The 25,409-nt window shown below is 39.5% G+C and overlaps 2 protein-coding genes across 8 annotated transcripts; both read left to right on the forward strand.

The window, feature by feature from the left end:
- The first annotated feature begins 870 nt into the window (after positions 1-870).
- On the forward strand, positions 871-2,839 carry LOC149021948 (pathogenesis-related thaumatin-like protein 3.5). The gene is made up of 3 exons (XM_089147223.1): positions 871-931; positions 1,015-1,678; positions 2,704-2,839. Exons 1-3 carry the CDS (start codon positions 871-873, stop codon positions 2,837-2,839), a joined length of 861 nt encoding a protein of 286 aa, XP_089003349.1.
- A 5,141-nt stretch (positions 2,840-7,980) lies between these two features.
- Positions 7,981-25,013, forward strand: LOC149021949 (SNF1-related protein kinase regulatory subunit beta-3-like). Of its 7 annotated transcripts, XM_089150160.1 has the most exons (6): positions 7,981-8,161; positions 8,296-8,366; positions 8,671-8,703; positions 8,785-8,844; positions 23,751-23,794; positions 23,878-25,013. In XM_089150160.1, exons 5-6 carry the CDS (start codon positions 23,768-23,770, stop codon positions 24,202-24,204), a joined length of 354 nt encoding a protein of 117 aa, XP_089006286.1. In that variant the 5' UTR covers positions 7,981-8,161; positions 8,296-8,366; positions 8,671-8,703; positions 8,785-8,844; positions 23,751-23,767; the 3' UTR covers positions 24,205-25,013. The 7 variants fall into 7 exon arrangements, 4 of the variants coding, with proteins under 4 accessions (XP_089006286.1, XP_089006284.1, XP_089006287.1 ...); XM_089150158.1 differs by lacking the exon at positions 8,671-8,703; XR_016172381.1 differs by lacking the exons at positions 8,671-8,703; positions 23,751-23,794; positions 23,878-25,013 and adding an exon at positions 13,581-19,497.
- Positions 25,014-25,409: the final 396 nt, after the last annotated feature.

A 25,409-nucleotide genomic window follows, 5' to 3' on the forward strand; every position in this document is an offset into this window, starting at 1 on the left:
GAAAAAAAGAACATGTGAATATGGGGTGAGAGAGAAAAAAAAAAAAAAAGTGATTTTGTGAAAATGTTAAATGTGAGTACTACTTTATTGTTTTTGACATTTTTCTACAAAATTCCATGTATTTTAAAGGATTTTGAAAAAAATATAGGTGAGAAAAGTTAGCATAACACTTCTTTTTTTTTTTTTTGCTAAAATTTTAGCATACTAACTCACGGATAAGCTTCCTATTCCATGAATCAAACAAATCATACTTTTGAGATTTCATTTAAAAAAAAATTGATTTTTTTAAATTTTTCTACCTTTTTTTCAAATCACTTTTTATGATTCTTGACTATATTGGTTGGGGTTAAGGATTCCCATTAAAGCTTCTTTTGGATTTAAACATGTCAACCAAGGTTCTGGAAAACAGGAACGGGATCAGTGAATTGGCTTGTCCCATAATCGATTCAGATTCCAGTCATCCCAATAGGGTTCTTGGAGATCGAATTGTATCCGATCTGGATCTGGTCTTTAAAGTTCCATTAGTCAGCAAGCTTATACATTTGCTTTATCATATACACAGAGCTGTTTGATTCATCAAGCTAAATCTGATACCCAAGTGGAAAAGTAGCCATGTGACTTAGTTTGGCAAACAAATGAAGAGAAGAACTTCTCCTGAAATGGTTTCGTTTCCTGAGGATTTGCGTATCTGACCATGGAAGTAAGGTAGCTCAGTTGGATTTTTTTTCTTCTTCTTAATTTGAACGATCAGTTTTATTTGATTCACTCTCTTCCACACGTATTCTTCCCCTCCTCCTTTTATCTCCTCTTCTTTATATCCATTCAGGCTCTCATCTAGTTCTGTTTCTGCTTCTCACCTTTCAATCCAAGATGATGGGCCTTCTGAGATTACTTTCATATCTGCTTTTAGAGGTGACTCTGGTTACATCAGGTAAGATTCCATTATCATATTTATCCAATCTATGAGCCTAACCCAGTTGTGTATATGTAATTTTATTTCATTTTGATGAACAGGAGCAAAATTGATTGAATCAGTACGAGTTTTCACTATTATAAATGGTTGCAAAGAAACCATCTGGCCTGCAGTTACACCAGGTGAGAGCTTTGATGGTGGTGGCTTTCCTCTAAAATCAGGCCAATCCGTCATCTTCACCGCTCCGGTTGGATGGTCTGGCCGGATATGGGGTCGAACCGGTTGTAATTTTGATGAAAATGGAAATGGCACTTGCCAAACTGGTAGCTGTGGCAGTTCACTCAAATGCATTGCTTCTGGCAAAACACCAGCATCACTTGCTGAATTTACACTCGGATCTGAAGATTATTACGACGTTAGGCTTGTCGATGGATTCAATTTACCGGTAGTCATTCGTCCGGCTAATGGTAAAGGGAACTGTAGTGTTGCAGGTTGTGATGGTGATCTGAGAACTTCTTGCCCACAAGAACTAGCTGTTAAATCCGGCAAGAAAATCATCGGTTGCCGGAGTGCTTGTGATGCATTTGGTACTGATGAGTATTGTTGTAGGCGTATCTATGGGAACCCAGTGACATGCCAACCTACTTACTACTCCAAGAAGTTCAAGCACGCTTGCCCTGCTACTTACAGTTATGCATATGATGATCCAACAAGTATTTTTACGTGCTCGGCATCTGATTATATCATCACCTTCTGTGTGTCAAGGTAAGTGATCAAGGTTCTCAACAATGTTACAGTTAACTTCTGATAGTTAATTGATAGGAAGTTTGGCTCCTTGTTCAAACACTTTGTGAACAATGTTTGTAGAACCAATCTGTATCATTGGACTGTACAAGGGACCATATCTCACCTGTGGTTCAGTGGTTCAAACTGTTTAACTGTTTAGCCTGCCCAATCAGCATGCAAGATGGGTAATGCTCACATCCTTCCACATAGAGAGGAACTTTTCAACCCATATGGTTGGATTCTTTGCCTATGTTTAATCTCAAAGCAAGATCCTCTGCTTTTAGTAAATAACTAATTTACCATTAATCACCATTTTAGTTAATTCATTAGAAAACGAAGATCTTGCTTTGAGATTGAACACATGTCAAGAATCCAATCATGTGGGGTTGAAAATTTTCTTTTCTCATTTGAAATGATTTTCTTACCCCTAAAAGGTAGGGCAGTGAGACTAAGTCTACATATGATCTATTGTATTCTCTAGTTGTTCCCATTATTAAGATTGCAATAAGGTTGGGTTGGGACCTGAAACCTAAATACCATAGCTTAGTATTAAGCTTGACCCAAACCCTATAAGGACGGGTCATACAAGGTTAGACACTTAACCTTGACAATGCATACTATCATATTATTTCTCCTACTTCTAGTAAAAATAACTACAAGGTGGTAAGGTTGGGCTAGTCCTAGTCAAACACTAAACCTGACCTGACCCTGAAACTAAACAAGGCCACCTTGACCTTGGCCTTGCCTAACCTTGAGATCATAATTTTGAACTCAAAAACCTTGTCATGGTGAGTTTGAGCCATCAATTTCAAAATCACACCTCTAGTTTTTGCTCCTTTTTTGGTTTTGAAGTTCATTAAGGCCAGCTTATGGGCATGTCAAGTACATCCTAACGGTAGTTTCCATTCTTTATAATATGATAATAGAAGGATGCCCTAAAAAATTTAGAATACTTTCTACCTACACAGATTAGAATACTAAATATTTTGTTGTATGAATTGCAGGAAGCAAAAGGTTTGCACACATCATGGTCACAAGTTCATTTGCAGTGGATCAAATGACTTAAAATCACTTGTTGGAAGACGATGGATTGCAATTCTCACATTTATGTTGATTATTAGTCTAGGGATTGTGTCTTGAGAAAATGAAATTCTTGTATCATTTTACAATTATCTTGGGACTTCCAGTGATCATTCATGGTTAGGTTACTACTAGATAGAGGTAGGTTGGTTTTCGCAAGCTAGCTAGTGTTCCTTCTTGAATTCACTTGAGAACAATGGTTGAGTCTCTTTCAAAAGGGGATATCAATATTTTGACTTTTTTTTCATGCAAAAAGTAAGCCGAAGGACAGATTTTTTTTACAAAACATATATGTTCCAAATGAGAATAGAAAACTTAATAAAATGGTTTGGATGGTGAAGATCTTTTGGAACCACCCAACTCACTCTCTATCCTTGCTCATTAATCCTTTTCTCCTACCCCACATCCTTGCTAAAAAATTATAATCCCATTCCATGCTTTTAGTGACGGATGTCCCTTCCCCCCCCCCCCCCCCAATTTCCCTAATTTGTCTTTTGAATAACAATTACATTAAAGTTGTTATAAAATAAAGAAGATATTGAGTTATTCATTACATATTTATAATGGAATTAACATATTCTCTTACATGAAAATATCAGAGTATACAAAAAAATACAATATAGGATTTTTGCACGCAATACGATGATTTTGATATAAAATGATGGATTGCTAAGATCTTCGGTTAATATGGGAATGCGAATTGCCAAGATCGCATGGTGAGATGACTGAGATCTTTATTTGAAAGTTACATCTCTTGGTATGATATTTCTCTTACATAATTAGGGTTATTTTGAGCATAATTACCTACTCTTGAGTGTGAATTGTGGAACTTTGGAGAGCGAAATCAATTTGAAAGGTGAGGATTATACTTAACCATGTATTATGTTTAATATTGTTATTTCAATTTCACTATTGATGTCTTGCTTATTTTGATATTTATTATCATGTGATTGTGTGTGACTTTGCGCGAATGAAATGCAAGAATCTATGGGTGATTCTTTTCTTTTCTTTTCGAATCTTATGTTGATATGAGAATGAGTGGGATTGGTTTGAGACTTGGTTCTCTTATTTCTATTTACCAACTAGGGTTGTGGGTTCCCCCATTATCCTAGTGACCTTATATGAATGTGCATCTAGACCTAGGTACATGAATGCTAGGTGTCTAGAAGTGTTGGGCTAGATGACCCTATGAGTACTACTGCCTTTCCAGTAGGGTATTGAAGTCGGTTAACCTGTGATGTTAGTGGCTGGGTCCTATGAGTGTCAGACAAGCCCACTGTCATCATTGAATGGTAGAGTTACATGTAATAAATAAGGGCTTTTGGGCGCTTAAGACTGGTTGCCCTCTATTCTATATGGGGCAAGGTGAAAGGCTACCCAGCTTCTTGTACCAACTCATGAGAGGACATGGAGAGCATCATGTCCATTATATGTGGATAACCATTGGATTAAGGAATGGGATCCAATAGATGTTCATCCCATGCGGAGCTCAAGTAGAAGGAACATCAGGTAAGATCTTCGGATCGGTGATTATCCACGGTACAGGGTCGTTCAATCAAACTTTATGGTTGTTTGGGATTTGTTGACATATAATGTAATTCTAGGATGACCAACCTCTGTGCTCTAGAGGCAGCGGTGTCAACATTACACATGAAGATGAAGTTCCCGACCAAGAATGGTATTGGAGAATGCAATGCCGATTAGAAGTCTAGTCGACAAAGTTACATTAACTAAATGAGAAAGAGAGCAAATGCTAGTTTGACCATGTCTGTCGAAATTAAAGATGATCAAGATGAAGAAGCAATGTAGAGAACTGAACCAAGCGAGAAACTGGAAAGAATTTGGCTCAATCCCGAGCAACCAAATCAGGGGACATTTCAAGGCTTTGCAAGAAGCAGACTTTAAGGCCAGGTTAACTCAGTTTTTGGAGCAAAATTCAGATGTCTTTGCTTGGTCGGCAAATGATATGCCTGGTATAGACAGATGAGTAGCCAAACACAAACTATGTATTGATCCTCAAGCCATTCCGATTGTCCAAAAAAGGGGAAACTTCTCTATTAAGAAACATGAGGCAATCCGAATGGAGGTTCAAAAGTCAAAGCAGTCCGGTTTCATAAGTCAGATTGACCATCCAACCTAGTTGGCTAATGTAGTAATGGTTAAGAAGGCCAATGGCAAATGGCGAATGTGCACAAGTTATACTGACCTTAACAAAGCATGTCCCATGGATTGTTACCCGCTTCCAAGAATTGATCTCCTTATAGGTGCAATTGCTAGACATGAGATTCTTAGCTTCATGGATGTCTATTCTGGGTATAATCAGATCCTGATGCACCCAGATGATGAGAAATACACAACCTTCAAATAGAGACAGTTATTACTATAAGGAGATGCCATTCGGTTTAAAGAATGCAGGAGTTACCTATTAGAGAGCCGTCAACAAAATCTTTGCCAATCAAATAGGAAAAAACATGGAAGATATGTAGATGACATGCTGGTGAAAAGTACATTGAAGACTGACCACCTGAGGGACCTAGCTGAAGTATTTGATGTACTCCAAACTTACAAAATGAAGCTTAATCCAGAAAAATGTGCCTTTGGAGTATCTTCTGAAAAATTCTTGGGTTTCATGGTGTCCCAAAGAGGAATTGAAGCAGTCCAAAGAAGATCAAAACAATTCAAGATATGAAGCATCAAAGAAGTTCAAAGCCTTACTAGTTGGGTGGTAGCTTTGAATAGATTCATTGCTCGGTTAGGGGAAAAATTCGTGCCATTCTTCAAGGCTTTGATAAATACATCCAGTCAGAAGACAGAAATATAAAGAAGAATGCCAAAAAGCTTTTGACGAATTGAAAGAGAAGTTCTCACATCCTCCTCTATTGTTCCGGCTGACCATCAAGAAAGAATTACTTCTATATCTGGCAACATCACCTGTTGCAGTTAGTGCAGTGCTCATTCAAGAAGAAAGAAACATGCAAAACCCAGTTTATTATGTTAGCCATGTATTGATCGATGTAGAAACTAGGTATCTCGAAATAGACAAACAAGCATTAGCTTTAGTCATTGCAGCACGAAAGCTTTGACCGTACTTTCAGTCACATCCAATTGTTGTGTTGACCAATTTTCTCCTAAAGAGGATACTACACCGACTAGACCTGGCAAGCTCAAGCTTTGGCGGACTTCATTGTTGAAATTCCACAGGATGAACAAGAAAAAAGGAATCCACTTTTGAATTGATTAAAAGATGGACCCTATTTGTGGATGGATCTAGTAATGCACAAGGAAGTGGGGCAGGTTTACTTTTACGAAGCCCATGAGGATTTGAAATAAAATATGCATTTCGTTTCAAATTCAGAGCCTCCAATAATGAGGCAGAATATGAAGCATTATTGGTTGGCCTCAAGTTAGCAACGACTCTAGGGATCCAGAACCTAGAAATCAAAGTGATCCACAGTTAATCGAGAATCAAGTAAATGGAACATATGAGGCCAAAAAAAAGGATGGGCAAGTATCTTAGCATAGTCGACCAATACAAACAACACTTCATAGATTTGCTGGTCAAGCAAGTACCCAAGAATGGAGAACCCAGAATGGAGAACGACCAAGCAGATGCACTCTCTTGCTTGGTAAGTTACATATTTTGAGAAGATAAGAGGAAATGAAGTAGATAAAGATGGAGTACTTATTAATTTGATTCGCATTGGGCGCTAAAGATGATGAGAGAAGACTTCAACAAATAGCACAAGAGATTGCAATGGACTTAAGCTTGCAGAGTTTGCAAAAATGCAAAGAAGAAATGAGGAAGGTGAAGAAGGAAGAGGGTATTTAAACCTCTTTGCACATCCTCATCCAATGGATCAAAAAAACATCCATCAAAGATGCATATGTAACGTCTTTTGAGATACCACAAGTCCTCTAACGGTATACATGATTTACAGATGAACAATCAGAGATCAAGCAACTTTTCGAATTACAAAAGTAATGTTGACATGATAAGACATGCCACTCACGTGGCGTAAGCAGTGTGAATTTCAACGTGCGATAGTTAACGCGTGCCGTGAACGGCTGACAATAAGTGCGCCCTTTTAGTATTCGGCATTGCACGAGCACGGTATCAATGGTTCAAAAGTAACCAGACAACTGCACATTGTTCGGGAGAAGAATAATCCCTTGGATCCTTAGGTCGAATCTATCAATGCCAAGTGACTAGGGGGCTTGTATTAATGATCAGGTTATTTGACTGGATCGACCATCATTCAACCCAAGGAACTCGGTGGGCTCGAGTAACAAATGGTTCGACCATAAAGAATTAGTAAAAAGCCAAGTGCCCAAGTCGAGTAAAGCTGTTAGGATAAGAATCCGAGCTAAAGAGTTCTACTTTGTAGAGTCTGGATCGAACTATTCAGTAAGAACTTTAGCAGGACTCTACTATCATCATACAAGTAACACAATCTAAAAATCTATATAAGAAGATGAAGGGCCAAAGGAAAGTAAGTAACTAAGACTTCATTCCCTAGCATCAAGCTTTGTCTATTTCTCCTTCCAAATCGACCTCTCGTTAACTTGATTGTCGGAGGAGTTACTTGACCCACGCACGGTCAAGCACATTTGTGCAGGTTAGTGTGTTCGAGTGGGATTTTTTTGCAGCAATATCAGTAATAAGAAAATTATTGGTTTTTGTGAGTGCAAAGTTGCTCTAATGGTAAGATCTATACTTTTTTTTTTGGGCAAGGCACTTTTAAAATGGGAAGATACAGCCGGGGAGCCGCCTAGGCACCTCCCTCCCCTCGTAAGATCTATACTTCTTAGTGAAGAAATTGTCAACTTGACTCTTGCCGAGACATCTCCCCTAAGAATGTAGACTCACCCAAATGAACCTCAACTACCAAAAAAATAAAAAATGATTGATCATGCTTTCTTTGTCTTTTCTGCTGAAATTGGTCACGCGTACATCAGTTCATGCACTCATGCATGTATTATGATCTGTAAAAAGAGAAGGAAGAAGAAGACAAAAGAGGCACACGTAATACGAGGGCATAAAAGTAAATTGATAAGGAGTAAATCTGGAATTTAGAGGCTGAAATGACGGAAATACCCTTACTGCAGAATCAACGACGATGTGACACGTGACAAGCACATAGAAGCGCGTGGTTTATTATCATCTACTCGCGCGTGTACACTAAAGACGTCGATCGCTTTCGCCTGCCAAGTGACGAGAAGAACTAGCTGATGGGGGTTACAGGCTTGAATTGCTTATAGCACTCTCGCTCTCCTCAGTCGCCAAATAAACAACAATGGTGTCGGTTTTTGCATGCTTCTCTTCGCTTTATCAGTAACCATTTCTCCTTCTATGCAAATCTGTTTGGAACGTTGATTTGGACGGTAAGTTCGAAACACATTCTTAACTATTTACGAATTCTTAATTTATAGTTTTTTAGAAAAGAGAAGGGATTTGATTTGAAGAGAAGTTGAAGCAACTTGCGGTGTTTGATTTGGAGCTTTCGATACTAATTCAGATTTCCTGTCGGCTTGTCTCTGCGGATTCTCTACAGAGATAGAGAAAGTGTTTCGGTGCGCTCGTAAACAGGTACTTGTAGATTGTGATGTTTATTCTCATTGTATTCTTCTTGTTTGGAATTGTTCCCTTTCCGCTCCTTCCACTCATAAAAATAATTCCAAGCATTTTTGCTTGATGTTGGTAAACATTTCATAATTTCTCAGTCTCATTGGGTTCATGGCCTTTTCTGACTTGTGAAGTTTATGTTGTTTCCCCTCTTGGGTCTTTGAATGACTATTATTGTAGTTTTCAAGAGAGGTTTTTATTGTTAATAGCTTTTAGAACTCTAAATTGTTGAAGTACAATAATTTTTCTTTTGCCGATTTCAATTCAGTGTCACATTGGTTTGGTTGGCATATATATGTAGGTAAGCGTCTGAAGAGTGAGCTTTTTATTTTTACTCCTCTTCCTTTATTCATTTATTTATATTCTTTTTGGCGTTTTGAAGAGAAGGGTTGTGGGAGACTGTTGACGGATTTTTGAAGGATTGGAGCCCGAGAGTATTCAGGTTTGTGATGATTGTGTTTATAAGGTTTTCATACTGCAACATTTCATTTATTATGTTGTTTTAAAAATAAATCTTTATGCAGAAACTGATTGGGTCTTTAACCACTCCTCAGAGGAAGGAATCCTTAGAGAAGATTTGAGTCTTTAACCACCCTCAGAGGAGGGAATCTTCTAGAGAAGACTGTGACAGGGTTTATAGTTCACATCTCTTAATTTATTATCAACCAATGTTGAACCCAATTAGCATGCCCAAATAAGGGAATGAGGGTTTGGATGATAAGAATTACAGATGGCAGAGTATCGAGACATTTCAAGAAACTAGAAGCTTCAATTTTAGTTTTGATGGAAAGATTTGATATCTCAAGATTTTCTGATCATATTAGCCCAGAGCTACAAACGAATAGGCTATAAGGTCTACTCGAACATGTATCTTTGCTAGCATTTTTCTTGACTTCCTGATCAGCTTTTGGCCCAACTCCAGTTTTTTCAAAACCCGCTAAACTAGAAGAATGGTATTAGCTGAGACAGATGGTTTGAAACTCTGGAGTCTGGATATAGAAAATAACTGGTACAGAATGCAGATGCTATATAGGATGATCAAAAGAAGCAGTAATAGGAAAGCAGGGATTAAACAACTGAAGGATTTAATGGTGTGAGACTGGGACCCACTGATTGAAATAGTGATTGGATTTTACTGAACCTGGTCCATATGATTATTTTGTTGTCATGTCTGAGGTTTGGTTACCCCTCTGCACAGACTGTCCAGTCAATCTAAAATAGTTGAAGGATAATGGGTTCCGAAAAACTAACTACAAGTATTCCTTTCCATTTTACATTTTCCTTGAATTGCTTAGGAATAGAAACATATTTCTGAGACATATCTTCCTTTCACAGTATTATCTAAATTTGTAAACATCTAAAGTAATAGGGAAGGAAAAGAAATTCCACTTTTAGCACAAGATGGATCTTATTTTGTACGCTGTTTTAAACCAAAACCTTTGCATATAAATGTAATTGAACCAACCCATTGGTTATATAAATAATTAGAAGTGAATTTTAGTGATAATGCACAAAAATTATGGATAAGAGTCCTCGAGATATAGAAGATTTGAAATTAATTGAACCTTCTAATAGTCCTTGTACAAGTCCAGCTTTTATGGTAAGAAACGTCGTTGATATAAAAAGAGAAAAGGCTAGAATGGTGATCAATTATCAACTGTCTTAATTAGAACATCATCTTGATGGTTACTTGATACCTTGAAAAGATGTTTCCTTTACATAAAGTTAAAAATACTAAACATTTTAGCAAATTTGATTACAAGTCAAGATTTTGGAAACTTGAGCTAACTCTTGAAAGTAAACCACTTACCACCTTTAGTGTCCCTTTAAGAAACATTATCAGTGGACAACAATGTCCTTTGGTTTATGCATGACTCCAAAAATATCCAATAGATGGATAGATTCTATTTTTGGACATTTGCCTTCTTGTACATGCGATTTTGATGACATTTAGTCTTTTCTAAAACCAGAGAAGAGCATCATGTTCATCTTAAACAAGTATCTTCCTTATTTCAGAAAAATGGAATAATATTAGGTTCTAAGAAAATCGAATTAGAAAAAACCTTTATTGATTTTCTTGGCTTAGTATTGGCTCAAAATATATTACAATTGCAGGAACAAATATTAGTAAAAATTTAAGAATTTCCTGACGAGGTTGTTGATGAAAGACATTTACAACAATTTTAGGATTTCTTAGTTATGGGAGGAACGTTATTAAAGATCTTTCTGAAAAAGAGAAAGTCTTTAAAGAATTAGAGAAAGAATTTAGAATATAATTGGCACAATCTTGTATTCAATAGCAAGGCTCCTTCAGCCCTAGGAGTTTAGCCCTCTCAGCAAGGCCCTAACCCTTCTTCTAACTCAAACATAAACAAGAGCATAAGAAAAACTCAAAGCAACACTTCTCTTTTAGCTTCAAAATCTTGGGGGTTGTAAACAGCCTGAGTTACTTATATGTAGAGAGTATGCTTGCTTAAAAGAAGAAATTTCTAATTACTAAAAACTAAACCTTGCTGGGTTGTTCAGCTAATATTTTCAGCAATAATAAAATAAAAAGTTTCTGATTTTTACATTAGAATAAAATTAGAAACTTGCCTCTGAAATTAGAAACTGAAGAAGTAACATATTTAGAAACTCCTGATGAGTTGTCAGTCCTTAATCTTCAGTCTTCCTAAGCCTGCTAGATTCCAGTTGTATTGTGTAGATCATAGAAATAAATTCCATTTTGTTTTGGGTCGAAATGGCGGAAATTTTGGCAAAAATTCAAAATTTCAGTGAAATATCCCAATTTTGGTGGGTTTTAGGTGTTTTTTTTTGGCTTAGTTCTCAGTGTACAGCCTAAGTTGAGGTCGAAGTGTTATTTTTGTTTAAAACCTAACCCAAAGTGGTGTTCTTGATCGACACATGCCCAACTGTTTGTGGACAAAACTGGAAGTTTGGAATATGCATATTCACAAATGTAAATATAGATAATATGCAAGAGAACACTAAAATTTTCATTGAAATGCAACAACAAATACGTGAACAAGTACAAGATCAAGTAGAATTCAAGCAAGTAGAAGTGTAGAACTCAGTACTCGGTTAAAAATTACAATGAATGATGTTTAAAAATAAATGAATGAATGAGATACATCATTCAGGATATCAGAAGTCCACGATAACAAATATACACAATGAATGAGACCTAGTCTAATCCAATAAAAGTGTTGTGTTGGACTGGATCCATCCCCTGAGTCATGGATGAATACTCTTAATTCTAGTCATAAGTAGACCATGACATGATACAGGTAAAGTTATCCATGTAGTTGTCACTGCCCTATTATAGAAAGCATCATCAACACAAAGTAGATATACCTTAGGGGAATGTGTTGTACGACCATGGACTGTATCCTAGATGCAAAACTTGCATAACTAACTGTGCTGGTCCTAATGGATATTCAAAGATGGAGTGCACAAATGATGTGAGCCATCCCCATACACATATGTAGACATGTTACTGGAATCAGCAGATGAACCACCATATGCTCCACAATATCCATATCCATAGCCATAAGCCCCATATGGTTCAACCCCTTAGAATTTTCAAATTTTTCCCAAATTTTTGGGATTTCAGCGAAATAGTGTTACAACCATATTTTGCGATCAAGGTGGCTCCATACGATAGTACTAAATTTTGTGAAATTTTGGCAAGGTGCCAGTTGAATCGGAAACTTGCAATATTTCCTTGAAATTTCAGCAAAATTTCGAGATTTCCCCATGAAATTTGGAGGAAATATTGCAAGTTTCAATTTCAGTTGGGACCTTGCCAAAATTTCGCTAAACTTAGTACTGTGGTATATACCCACCTTGATCTCAAAAGATGCTTCCTTTGCTTCATATTTAGTGAGCATGTCTCCATACTTCTTGCCAAACAGCTTGGCATTTGGATCACATACACTTGACCATAGCCCTTAGCCACAAGCAAGCCATAGAACCATTGGGGTTCTTTCTCTACAAAAACTAGTTGAAAACCAAATCTAGATTTGCCAAAAGGCAGCAGAACGAGATCTCATGTTTGATTTCCTTCAGCATCATTAGTTCCTTATTCATGGCAGCCAGACAACCATGACTAGGTAATGCCTAAGCAACTGACTTAGGAAGAGGATGATTCTCATTAGTAGTTAAGCAGGAGCTGAAGTTAGGGGATAGGACACAAAATTAGAAACAGAATGGTGGGCACAACCTTGAATACCCTTACAAAGAGAAATTGGTACATCAAGGTTAGAAGACACATAATTACTTGTGTGGGACCAATTGATAAAGACGAGGAGGCGATGATGGAGGGGGAACCCTAGAGATTAGGGGATCTACAAGGCCTGGTTACTAGTTACAAAATACGCTTATGCCAATTGTCTTCTTCACTGTAAAGTCCCTAGAAACTAAAAAATCAAAGAAAAAGTTTATAGAACAATGATAAGTTGTGGTAACCTTGTTAGGTAACAATAGGTTAATAGGAAAGCCAAGCAAATAAAGAATAGAAGACGGACAAAAGGCGTCATTAACGTTCACCAATTAATTTACACTAGAGTATCATGCATGAAAGGAAGAAAGTACGCATGAGCCCTTGGTCATCTGATCCTATGCCCCTAAATCAATAATGCGAGGATTAGAAGCAATTGAAAGACATGCAATGGTGATGTAAGCAGGGTTGCGCCCCCCTATGATTGGGCCCATAAACCAGTCCCAAAGTGCCCAATCCAAAGCTGGCCGAATACTCTAGGGTATTTTGGTCATTTTTCGAGCCCTTTTGGGGCTCAAAAGGGGTTTGGTGGGATTTCCTCAATCCAAGGGTCATGGTTCTATCTTTATATTTTTATTAGGATTAGTATTTTGTGACTTATGATTGAGTCTTAGTCAGTGTGGGAGTCCCAATTGGAATCCATTTTAAAGTGAGATTCCTTTTGGATGATCGTTAACTTTAATAGTGCCAGTTGTTTTTCTTTAAAATTCCTTTTTGTGGTTATTATTTATCAAGTTGTAAAGGGGATCCTAGGTGATAAAGGACTCCCAAGTTGAGTCAAGTTAGGTTTCTTTATTTGAGTCTATGTTTTCCCTCCAATTGTAAGGCTATATATATATAGCCCACCCCACTTCATTGTAAATGGAGCTGATTTGATGAATAAAAATTTCTGTTTGTAGGCAAACAAGGTTGTGGTCTTCTTGGGAGGGCCACGGCAGATGTAGAAAAAGATTCTTCTTCAATTTCAGCAATCAATCTTCAAGTTCCAGCAACCTTCTTCAACGACAGTAGCTCCATAACCTAATCCACGTAAGTACAGCAGCTACAGCCCCTTCCCTACCCTGCGACTTCATCAAGACCCCACCCACACTCCTCTGTCCACCATCACAGCCATCAAGAAACCCTTCCACCCCCTGCTTTTTCCTATGATCCCATTTAGTTTTGTTAAACCAAATCTTGCCTGAACCCTATCCCTTTGGATCCCAATTTTATCTCCTTGTCCATCTCACCATATTTAACAAAACTATCCATCCCATCCAGATTTGGTAATTATTTGCTGATTCACAAGATGATTAGATTCTGAGCGAACCCTGAATTCTAGGGAATATTTCATGAAGCCCTAACCCTAGAGTTGGTTTGCATTAAATGGTTTACTTGTTTGCATGAAGGTGGCAATAGTTGGCTAGCAGGTCTGAGAAATCTTAGAGTAAAGCATGCATAATCCTCATCAGACATCTATATGGTCTTACCTGTAGACTAAAAAGATGATGTAGAAGCAAAGTTAGCAGATTGGTGTTGTGGTGGTTCACCTTAAATCTTTTAACAAGAGCATTTGGTATGTGTCTTCACCATGCTTGAAGAATATGAACCAGGCTGAGTACCCGAATTTGGGTGTTTTGCCAGAGAACCTCACTTCCACAACACCACCAGTCTTTATCCTACAATTGGGTCCACAATCAGGTGTAATAGAGGTGAAAGCTGAATTATCCATGGTAGTGGAGTCATGAGAGGTTTCACCAGACACTTGCAGAACTAGTGAAATTGCCTAATAGTGTAGCTAACTTATCACTAGGAATGAAAACAATCAAATTCCATCCCAAGTCTACCTAGAGACCATAACTGCAAGTTGCTCTCATTAGTTCTGCATCTATTGCACATCAGAAGTGATAGAGAGTAGGGAATTCAGTTCCTTTTACATCCTTCTAACTCTTAAGTAAGAAATGTATTTGGTGAAGAGGCTTCCCTTTCAACCAGCTCTATAAAAACTCTTGGGACAGCTCATAGATGCATGGTTCAAGTTTAGTCTTGTTCAAGTGATCCTGTTGGTCACGACCAATTGACTCCAATCCAACAATTTTTTTCCATTACTGAAAGTTGGTAATTCCTTCTAACTTCTTCTTGGTGATACAGTAGGATGATGAGGATACAACCTCACTAATATCAAACTTTGATGGATCAGATATTCAATGAGAGATCCAAAATCCTAAAACAAATCCAATCTCAGCACCAAAACCCTGAAAGTTTGATCCTCGGCCTCAAGACCATGAAGCAAGCTTGGTTTCCAACTTCTATCTCAATGAGACTCTCCAACAAAAATAGATCCATGCCCTGATGAAAACTCAAGACCCTCTTCCAAAAAGATGATCTCAAACCCTGACAGAACCCTGTCATTGTTGATCTTCACTTCTGCCCTGATAATTTGATCGAAAAACTTGATATATAAGCTCTTGAATACACCATTCGTTCCATAAACAATCACCACTAGCAGGAGACTAGTTCTGAAATCTTTGCCGAGAATTATTCTCAAAGCAGTTGCAGAAATACAGCATATGTTGCTAGATTCCTTTCAAACAAAACTGTAGAAACTCTCAAAACCTGAACTGGAATGAATTAATCAATGGTGATTGAGACCTTGAAATGGAGGAGACAAGACACTGGGAAGGGTGTAGTCCCTAGAGATATTGCTTTTATAACTTGTAAGTAATAATGAAAGAGAATAGAAGTACAAGAACGATGAGAACCAATGTCCTTTTGTAACCATTTTATTTGCCAATTAGTGTTGGAGCTCCAACTTCAGTCAATATATGAACAACGACACAATAGGAAAATAAGAAAACAAGCAAGGCAGGCATAATACATAAATTATCCTTGACTGGAACAGGAACCAAACAGTCTCTACTTACATTAGGATAATTATATGATTGGAAGGGGTGGATTGTGCATAATTGTGCACATTTACATTGTCTGGTGATTGGCAAAGGAACATCTACTTTGGCGGCAGATCTTTGGTAGACTGAGTGGTTCTAGTGTATATTTTTGTAGGTTTATCCTTTTCTGCTAGGTGGAGAATTCTATGGTGCTTCCTGATGCATAAGATTTGAGAAACTTGAAGAATGGTGAAGAATTTTTGTTTGAATTAAATTCTTTGGGAATGTTTGGAAGTGGCTGAGAAGATTTAAGGAAACTCCTTTTAAGTTCTTTAGTCCATGTCAACCATAAGTGTGAGAGTAGCCAATGCATTGGCAAACCATTATCTCTTTATAAGTATTTGAATGTGCTTTATTCGCTTTGGCCAAGGCATCTACATGCTCTTGCTACGGCCTTAATTTTGCATCCTTCATTGTAGATTTTCCTTGCATTTGGCATATAACAAATGATGAATCTCCATAAACTTCCAATCTTTTGAGATCGATTGTAATGTGGTCAGTGTTCTATGGCTCAAGCTTAATATTTTGCCATGCTGTTTGTACATTATAAGTTTAGCTTATATGCCCAACTGCCCAAGGGATGTGAGATCCCACTGGTGCTATAAACAGAATGCCAGACCATTTATTTGTCTTCTTGTTTTATGTTTAGTTTATCCTCGTCTTGGGAAACATCTTCTAGAGGTCCAGTTTCAAGGATTGTATGCACTGAGAGATGATTGGCAATCGCTTATTCTTTAAGTGACTTTCCTGTTACATTTTTGTCATCAAGCTCTAATATTAACAAAAGCCATCAAATGAGTCGTGTACTATTAAGGATGGCTTTTCAATAGGTGTTTTATTGCACAGATTTGAAAGTAACATCATGGGAATGAGCTATCATGTAATACCTTAGCGTCTTGTAGCCTAAATTAGTGTTGTGACAGTCTTCCCCAAAGGTGTGTACCTGACCTAGTTAAGAAACATTTCATTCAAATAGCATATTGCTTGCTCAGATTTTCCATCATCGTGACTGCACCAACATGGATCCTATTTCAGCATTTGTTATCAAGAGGTATAATAGGGTTTCCTTGGTACTGGCAGTGCATAAACAGGCAAATTTGCCAAATATTCTTTGATTTATCTAGATCCTACTCACACTCTTTTCCCTTTCCCTAAACTGATTTTTCTTGAGCAACTTGAAGATTAGTGTAAACACCAAGGTTAATTGAGTGATTACGATTAATGTTGTAGTCCCTACTGAGTTATCCCTCTGATTTCTTTCTCAGTTTTGGGTGGTGTCCTTTGATCCTATCTGTCATAGCTTTTAGATTTCAGGGGTCCATTTCTATGCCACTGGGACTGACCATAAATAAATAATCAAATATAATATAAGCACATTCATGAATAACAAAGCCATGAACATAAATCAACTTAAACCATATATGGTCCCATTAACATCTACCATTGAGCCCAGATGGTCCCACCTTCCCTGCGTTCCCTCCCACTGCCCTGCCGAAGACAAAATAATCTGGATCCCCTCCAGAAAGGGGCTCTTTTCCACCTCTTCTGACTGGAACCATATTCAGATCCCCTCCCCTCCAGTACCTTGGTCCAATCTCGTTTGGTCCAAAGGCCAGATCCCTAGAGCAAGCATTCACCACTTGGACAGCTTCTTTCAACTGTCTCCCCATCCAGTCCCTTCTCCTGTCTCTCTGTATCTGCAATGGTTGCAGAGAATTTACTTCCTATTTCAAGGGTAGGGCCTCTAAGAATAGAGAAAGGAAATGACATAGGAAAGTTCTTATTGATTTCATTCATAGTTCAGTAGCCTTATATAGCCATTACAAAGATTCCGTTAGGGATCAGTCATTCTACGACAGCTTCTATTCCCTACTATTACATTCTATTCCGTTAAACAGAATCCCTCAAAAGTCACTGGCTATTCCTCCGCTTCTTCGTGTAGGAACAGGGTCACTTTCCATCTCAGCTACCAAGTCACCTCATCCTTTTGTTGATTCATCAGGGTACAATGGTACATAACATTGTCCTCAAGGTTCAAATGGGGAAAGAGCTGCTGTAGAACCGAAACATCCTCCCAAGAGGCATCCTCTAACGGAAGGTCTTGCCACTGAATTAAGACCTGGGGAACCCGGTCATTACCACACCGGAGTATGTGAAAATTTCGAATGGCCAGCGGAGTGAGTTGTGCTTGAGCGGAGGCAAGAGTGAGTGGTGTAGGGATGACTGAGTTGCAAGATGACCTACGCATTTCTTACACACTGAAATGTGAAAAACAGGGTGTAATTTTGCACTGCTGGGAAGATCCAAATGGTAGGCGATGCTGCCAGTTTGATCAAGGAATTTGAAGGGGCCAAAATATGATGGCCAAGTTTTTAATTGAGCCGCAATGCCACCAATTGCTTCCTGCAGGGTTGAAGTTCTAGAAAAACCCAATCTCCGATTGCAAAACAACAGTCCATACGTCGTCTATTCGCCTGCAGCTTCATGTAATGTTGGGCACAGAGGAGATTGGCTTTGAGTGTGTGTAGCAGGGCATCTCGGGTCTGCAATTTGTGATATGCGGTGGCAATTTTAGAGCTTCCAGGAATATAATGGGATAACATTGGTGGTGGAATGCCATAGGAGGCCTGAAATGGAGTCATTCCAGCTGAAGTCTGGTAAGGGAACTATACCAATATTCCGCCCATTGAAGTAATTTAACCCACTGGTGAGTGGCATCTAAAATGGAGCTCTGGAGATAGAGTTCCAAGCAGCTGTTGATTGGTTCGGTTTTGGCCATCCGTTTGTGGATGGTAGGCCGAGCTCATAGCAAGTATGGTTCCTTGCAACCAGAAAAGGAATTTGCCAGAACCTACTCAAGAAAAGTCTGTCCCTGTTGCTAACAATGGAATGCAGAAGGCCATGGAGTTTGATGATCTGTGAGGTGAAATTTCAGCCACTTGATGGCTGGTGAATTCTTAGCTAATGAGAAGAAATGGCCATACTTAGACAAACGATCCACAACAAGCAGAATTGCAGTTTTGCCGTGTGAGGGGGTAAGACCAATGATAATATCCATGGCCACATCTTCCCAAACTTGCTCTGGAATGGGCATGGTTGCAAAAGACCAGTTGGAAGTTGGTTCAAGCTCTTCACCTACTGGCGTATTTGGCATTTAGTGACAAATCCACGAACATCCTGACACATGGTGTTTCAATATAGATTTATAGAGATGCGATGCAAAATGCGGTGGATCCCAAGCATGGCCGCCATAGGAGCTGAATGGAATTCGTTGAAAACGTTGTTGTGCAGTGCTGACGTGCGGGGAATTACCAAACCTCCCCTGCGGTACAACAAGCCAATGTGGTATGCAAAGGCCAGGTCGGAATTATGGTCATTTTGGAGCTGATTGCAGAGTGCTTGAAGCTTTGGATCTGAGTGGGCTTCACCACGCAAGGAGGAGATGAAGTTAAGGGCTGGTGTGGTAAGGATGGAAAATGTGCTCTCATCACCATCACAGCGAGACAAAGCATCGGGAGTGACTTCCTCGTGACCCCGGCAGTAGTGGATCTCAAAAGTGAGACTAGTAACTTGGAGAGCCAGTGATGTTGTTTTGGTGTTTGGATCACTTGCTCAGTGAGGTTTTTAATGCTTTATTGGTGGGAACGATGAAAGGACATTCTAAGAGATAGTATTGTCATTGTGTGACCGCTTGAGTGGTTTGTGTATAGTTCACAAACATAGGTAGATGCAGCTTGTATATGAGGTTGAAAGCTTCTTGCTAAAAAAGGTAATGGGATGTTCCTGTTGTGATAACACTGCTCCAATTCCGACGCTTGAAGCATTTGTTCCCACCACGAAAGGAAGAATGAAACTTGGTAAAGCTAAAACAGGAGTGGATGTAATTACTGATTACAGGGTGTCGAAAGCATCTTGGGCTGCTGGTGACCAAGTGAAAGCACCCATTCTCAACAAATCAGTCAGGGGGGGGGGGTTGACAAGGTGTGCATGGTTGCAGTGAAAGCGTTTGTAGTATCTTGTTAGACACAAGAAACGACGAAGTGCTTTGAGGGATATTGGAAGTGGCCAATCTAACATCGCTGAAATTTTTGCAAGGTCCATGGCGATGCTACCGCAGAGACAATGTGCCCCAAATATATGACTTCCTATTGCCCAAATATACACTTAGTTTTTTTTACAAAAGGTAAATGCTGGCACAAATGCTAAAGTTGAGTCAACCATGAAGGGCAATACACCATGAGATGATAAAAGAAAATGAGGATGTACTTGCAGAGGCATGGCTAGAATATGCTGTTCATTGTTGCCTGAAAATTTGATGAAGTATTTGTCAGCTCAAAAGTTTGAAGTGGCCATCGTGAGTACGAAACACTGTCTTGTGGGTATCCTCTACGTTGACATGGATCTGATGGTAGCTAACACGCATGTCCAATTTAGAGAAGAACTAGGCACCGTGTAATTCATCCAATAATTTGTCCACAATTGGGAGTGAAAAACAATCACACATGGTGATGGCGTTAAGTGCTCAATAATTAACGCAAAATTTTCGGGAACTGTCCTTGTGCACCAGAAGCAACGGACTGGAAATAGGGAAGTGTTGGGGATGATAAAGCCATTCTGTAACATCTTAGAGACCTGCCGCTCGATTTACGATTTTTGAGAATAGGCCTAACGGTATGGTTTGACACTAATAGGTTGTGATCATGGCTATAAATGGATTCGGTGGTCAGAGGGTGAATTGGAGAAAGCCCGGTTGGGACTGCACAAACATTGGGGCAAATTCGTCTATGTGGTGGTGCAGATCTGGTGGCAATGGTGCAGACGACATTAGTGCAGGGGACTGGACCTAAATATGGAATAGAGCATCTAGGGCGTTGCTTGTGGTGAGGCGAAGGAGGCTATATTGTTGCAACTGAATTGGAGTAGGATTTGTGGCGCCTTGGATGTGAATTGGGCTATTGGTCCTTGGAATTGGTTGTCATCTTCATGTAGTCAAATAAAATAGGATATATAGGCCAACTATTAGACTCCCAAAGTGATCTCTGCCCTAGCGGTTGGTAGCACAAAAGCATTGATAGACACAGTGAGGGAGGCAATTTGGAGCTGCAGTCCATGGATTACACTGCCTCTAGGGAGGCAAGTGCCGTCGCCAACAAGTACATGGAAAGGAGGTGTGGCTTCGATGGGTAGGCCAAGGCATGGGGCAATACGGGTTTGCATGAAATGACAAGGATTTAGACAGGTTTGCAAGAGATGTAACTGGTAAGGCGAATCGTTGTGGGAGAGGCGTGACCTGCCAGGGCATGATAAGAGAGTTCTATGTCACGAAGGGGAGAGGCTCGACATCACAATCCAGCAATAGTAACTGCTTGATTTTGCATTGATGGCCCGGGGCATACGCCACTACTGCATTTTGGCTGGCGTGAGGCGTTTGATGGGGATGGTAGAAGAGAAAGGTATGAATTTGGCATGTGGAGAGTGGAGTGTGGGTGCAAGTAAAAGTGGTCGGACAGGTGGAGTTGGAAGAAGGTTCCCATGGGCTTGGGTAGGAAAGGCGGAACAAAAAGTCATGTGACTGGCCTCCAAAGACTTGGACTCTTGAGTGTGGGCCAGGCCTATGGCTTGGGCCATGGTTGTGGCCAAAATGCCTACACTTCATGGCGAATATCAGGATAGACCCAAGAGAAAACAACTCAATAAAAAGGATGGAGAAATGTTGGCATTCTAGTTGGCGAGGGCCTCGAAGTTGGACTGATACTCTGCATTGGCGGAGGTTTGCTGGACTTTAGCAAGGGTCACTTGAGAGCCATTGTACTTGGAGGGGCCAAAACAGATCTCGAGAGCACGAGTGAAAGCCGACCAGGTGGTGAACTGGGATGTGCAAGACATCCATTGGAGGGTGGGGTCATTCATATGGAATGACGAAATGAGTAGACATTGAACTTTGGTGATGCCATGATAGTCAAAGAAACGCTCGGCTTTGAAGATCCAGCTGACCACATCAATGCCATCAAAACATGGAAAGTCGAGGCGGATGGTGCAGGTTTGAATGGGCAAAATGGAGGAGGAAGCAAGGAAAACAGAGGTGGGAACAGCGGAAAGAGGTGTCTCGGTGGATTGAGAAAGAGAAAGGGAAGAAGCGTCAACAGCTGGTCGGGCGGAAGGGGAAGGAAGGAGATGCAGGTCCTGCTTCAAAGGGCCATCGATTGCGGTGGGGTATCAGGTGAGTTGGGAGATGGACTGCTGCTGGTTGGTGAGAATGGTTTGAAGGGAGTCTAGGTGCGCACTATGGTCGGTCGGTTGTGGCTTCACAGTTGGACGTGACAAAATCAAGCTCTCGCAGGCGTGTGCTGTCTGCCACCATGCCGATAGGTTGGACCAAATGCAATGGTTATAGAGAAATTACTTCCTACTTTGAGGGTAAGGCCTCCAGGAATACAGAAAGGAAATGACAGGAAAATTCTTCTTGATTTCATTCATAGTTCAGTAGGCTTATATAGCCATTACAATTATTCCATTAGGGACAGTGGCCATCTGTAAACATGTTCTATTCTTTAATATACTCCCTCATCCTTCCTTTCTTTTCCCTCTCTTTCTTGCTTTTTCATGTGGGGGTCACTTTCCATCTCAGCTGCCAGGTCACATCCTCTTGCTGATTCACTGGCCTATCCCCATCCCCCCCTTCTCCCCAATTCGTTCTCTTCTTTGTTTGCGTCTTCACTGAACCTCTTTGGCCCCTAGCTGTTGCCTCCTCCATCAGGCACTGTTGGAGACAACCCAGGACCGGCAATGGCATGCGGCCCCTTCGGTCCCTTGGGGAAGATGGGAAACAGTCTTAGTTCTTGTATCTCCAAGATGAACCTCCAAATTCAGGTCCGAACCAAATGGCGGCCATCGTAAAGATGTTTATCCAAGCCCCCCCCACCCCGAGCCCCCAAAGAAACAAGCACATTCTTGTTACCTGGGGCTTAGACTTATCTCTGCTCTCTCAGAGTTGACAGGTCCCCCCCCCCCCCCACAAAAAAAAAAAAAAATGTTATTCATCCCCAAAGAAACTCAAACTCATGAAGGGTCAGGGAAACGGATAGAATATAAGGTGTTCTGTTACAAAGCCAAAAGGGGTCACCTAGGTATCCAACATGGTTAACTTTTTTGGATTAGTTGAAGCTTTTTGTCCCTTTTGAATCAAGAAGACACCTGGACAGCTAGAAGAGGCCTAGGCAAAGCCTTGACAACCATGCTTTCTTCTGTTTCCTCTTTAATCTGGGCTCCTTAAGGAAGCTTGTCGCTTCTACACTCTGGGGTCTTAAAAGACTTAGCCTTGACTTGATTATACATTCTGTACTTATAGCCATTTCGCCTTGTGGCTGGAAGAACTGTGTCTTATTCCACACAAACTGCAATCATTTGATTGATGGAGCTTCCCATGATGACTAGCTATTCTCCATTCCAAACATTTTTGTTTGCTAATATCAGTTGAACTTGAGATTCTATGAACCAAATGTACAGTTAATGCTGAGTTATAATACTAAAGTTGATGCATTTAACTCTTTTTCCCCCCTGTTGGAGAAACAGAAAGTGCAACAGAAAGGGATAGTAGGCTGCTGGCCAAAGTTCACCAACATCCTGCCCCTGCCCCCCCCCCCCCCCAAAAAAAAAAAAAAAAAAAGAGGAAAAGTAAAAAAGGGTAGTGGCCAATGGACAGTTGATATCTGTCCAGCTGCTGTAGCTTGCTCATAACTCAAGGAATTTGGTTATCTCATCTGCCAAAAGATAAATTCCCAGTCATACTGTATTATACCCTCAAAAGGATTTATCAGCAGGGAACTCTACCATGGAAGATCTAGAGTAATAAAGGAACTCTTTGTTTGATTGAGCTAGTTTGTTAATTGGTTTTGAGAAGTACGATCTATAAGCTTTATATTTCTCAGTTTTCTTTCCATTTTGGCACTGTCCTTATTGAGATAGTTCACTTCTTTGTCTCTTTTCCCTATTTCTACTTGTGTTGCTCAAGTTTTGAGCTATTTAATATTTTATTATGAGAAACATCCTTCTTTTCTTTTAGTTTGTAAGGGTTTATTTGTTGCAACTTGGTTCTGGTTTATTAACATTTTATGACAAGTACTGATGGGTACTGGTATCCAGGTCATTTTTGTATCATCATGGATAATTCGTATGGTCAAGACCAAGTAAGCAAAGCACCTTGACAATTTGATTCCTCTGAATTTCTGAGGCTTCAGACCTGGTTTTATTGATGATACACTTTGTGTAGGATGAAGTAAGCGTGGTGGGATTTGAAGTTCCAAGGTCACCTGATTCAAGCTACAACAACCCATACCCGAGCATTGAAGATGAGGCCAGAGACCCGCCTCTTGTTCCTCCTCACTTGCAACAGACATTACTAACCTTTCCAGCAGGCAGAGATACCTCTGCCTCTCTTCCTTCACCACAGAATGTGATTCTCAACCATCTCTACATTGAGAATAGGGAGACCCAACAATCAGTGGTGGCACTCGGGGTCACGCATCGCTTTCGCTCAAAATTTGTTACACTTGTGTTGTTCAAACCCATTCAAAGGACTGGGGGAACAAGCAGTTGAGGTGGATTATATGTCACCTCCATTATGTTCCTACCTTTTAGTTTTGGCAGAACTCATCCAGGAAATAGCAGTCAAACAAGTCTTCTGTGTCAGCGTTGCTGATGAAAGTTAGGTTCAGTTTGGACTCCAAAGCTCATTGTTGCATGTATTACTTGCTTCTTCCCTGGAGTATTTAGAAAATGGTAGCATATTTTATTGTGTTTATAAAGATATGCTGTCCATATTTTCCTTATCAGCCTATAAGAATTATGATGATAGTTTGGCTAATTTGCTGCAAATTCTCTTAGGGGTTAATCAAGATCACTGCATATATGTATGAATAGTTTAATCATTCAATGTGTATTCTCCCCATGCAATGTGATCATTTGAGCCTTCATTGTTGATCATCAAGTTTCTTCTTCATGTGAGAAGTTAGTCTAACATCTTAGGTTACTAAAGGTCTTTTTCAATTGTCATTTTAGATCCATCACCATCATTTTTAGCTTTCATAGGACCTCTTGTTTTTGAGAAGAAAAGCCGACAGGGAAGAGAGAAGTTTTTAATATATTTCAGAATGCTAGCAATGCTAGAGAGTAAAAGTGGAATTGTATTTTTTTTTTTAAGGGTAAACGTGAAATGGAATTGTTACGGTAGCTGTATCTGTGGAAACTAAATGAGATGCTTCTTTTGAGGAGTATTACATCACCACAATATCTGAACTCGAAGATCTCGACCCTCTATCTGCAAATCTAGTTTTGGTTTGTAATGCCTTAGCCCCATATCATTTTAAAACCCTTCATTTGTCTGCTACATAAAAGTGAGTTCGTAAAAAAGGGGTGTATTTTTTCTTTTTTTATGAAATTTTAAAGTATATTTTGTTTTGTACTATGAGGTGAAAAAGTGGGTAGATAAATTTTTTATAATTAAAGGAGTCTGTTTGCTAATGTGACATGATACTTTTCCTATCTTTCCTTTATCAAAAATTTCACTAAAATTAATGGAATTTTATGAGAAAATGAGGGATGTAATAAAAGTAGCACTCGTGTGTAACTTCTCTTCTTTTTTACTTTTCCACCCCACTATAAGGTGGATTCGAGTCATTCGACATGCTTTTTTCTTTTCTAACAAACAAATGATGTTTGAAGAAAACATGAATGTAATTGATTCTTGTTACATTCATGTCGCAAAAAGCAAAGCGGTGAACTCTAGGGTTTCCATTCTCTGCG

The sequence above is a fragment of the Hakea prostrata genome, chromosome 3 (genome assembly GCF_041222555.1).
Source record: "Hakea prostrata isolate BN-2017 chromosome 3, UWA_Hpros_2, whole genome shotgun sequence".
In the NCBI taxonomy this organism is placed as follows: domain Eukaryota; kingdom Viridiplantae; phylum Streptophyta; class Magnoliopsida; order Proteales; family Proteaceae; genus Hakea; species Hakea prostrata.

Coding starts and splice junctions, on each gene's coding strand:
- LOC149021949 (XM_089150160.1), top strand. CDS start 23,768: ATGGATAATTCGTATGGTCAAGACCAA. Junction 23,795..23,877: donor ATTCGTATGGTCAAGACCAA/GTAAGCAAAGCA, acceptor CACTTTGTGTAG/GATGAAGTAAGCGTGGTGGG.
- LOC149021948 (XM_089147223.1), top strand. CDS start 871: ATGATGGGCCTTCTGAGATTACTTTCATATCTGCTTTTAGAGGTGACT. Junction 932..1,014: donor GGTGACTCTGGTTACATCAG/GTAAGATTCCAT, acceptor TTTGATGAACAG/GAGCAAAATTGATTGAATCA. Junction 1,679..2,703: donor ATCACCTTCTGTGTGTCAAG/GTAAGTGATCAA, acceptor TATGAATTGCAG/GAAGCAAAAGGTTTGCACAC.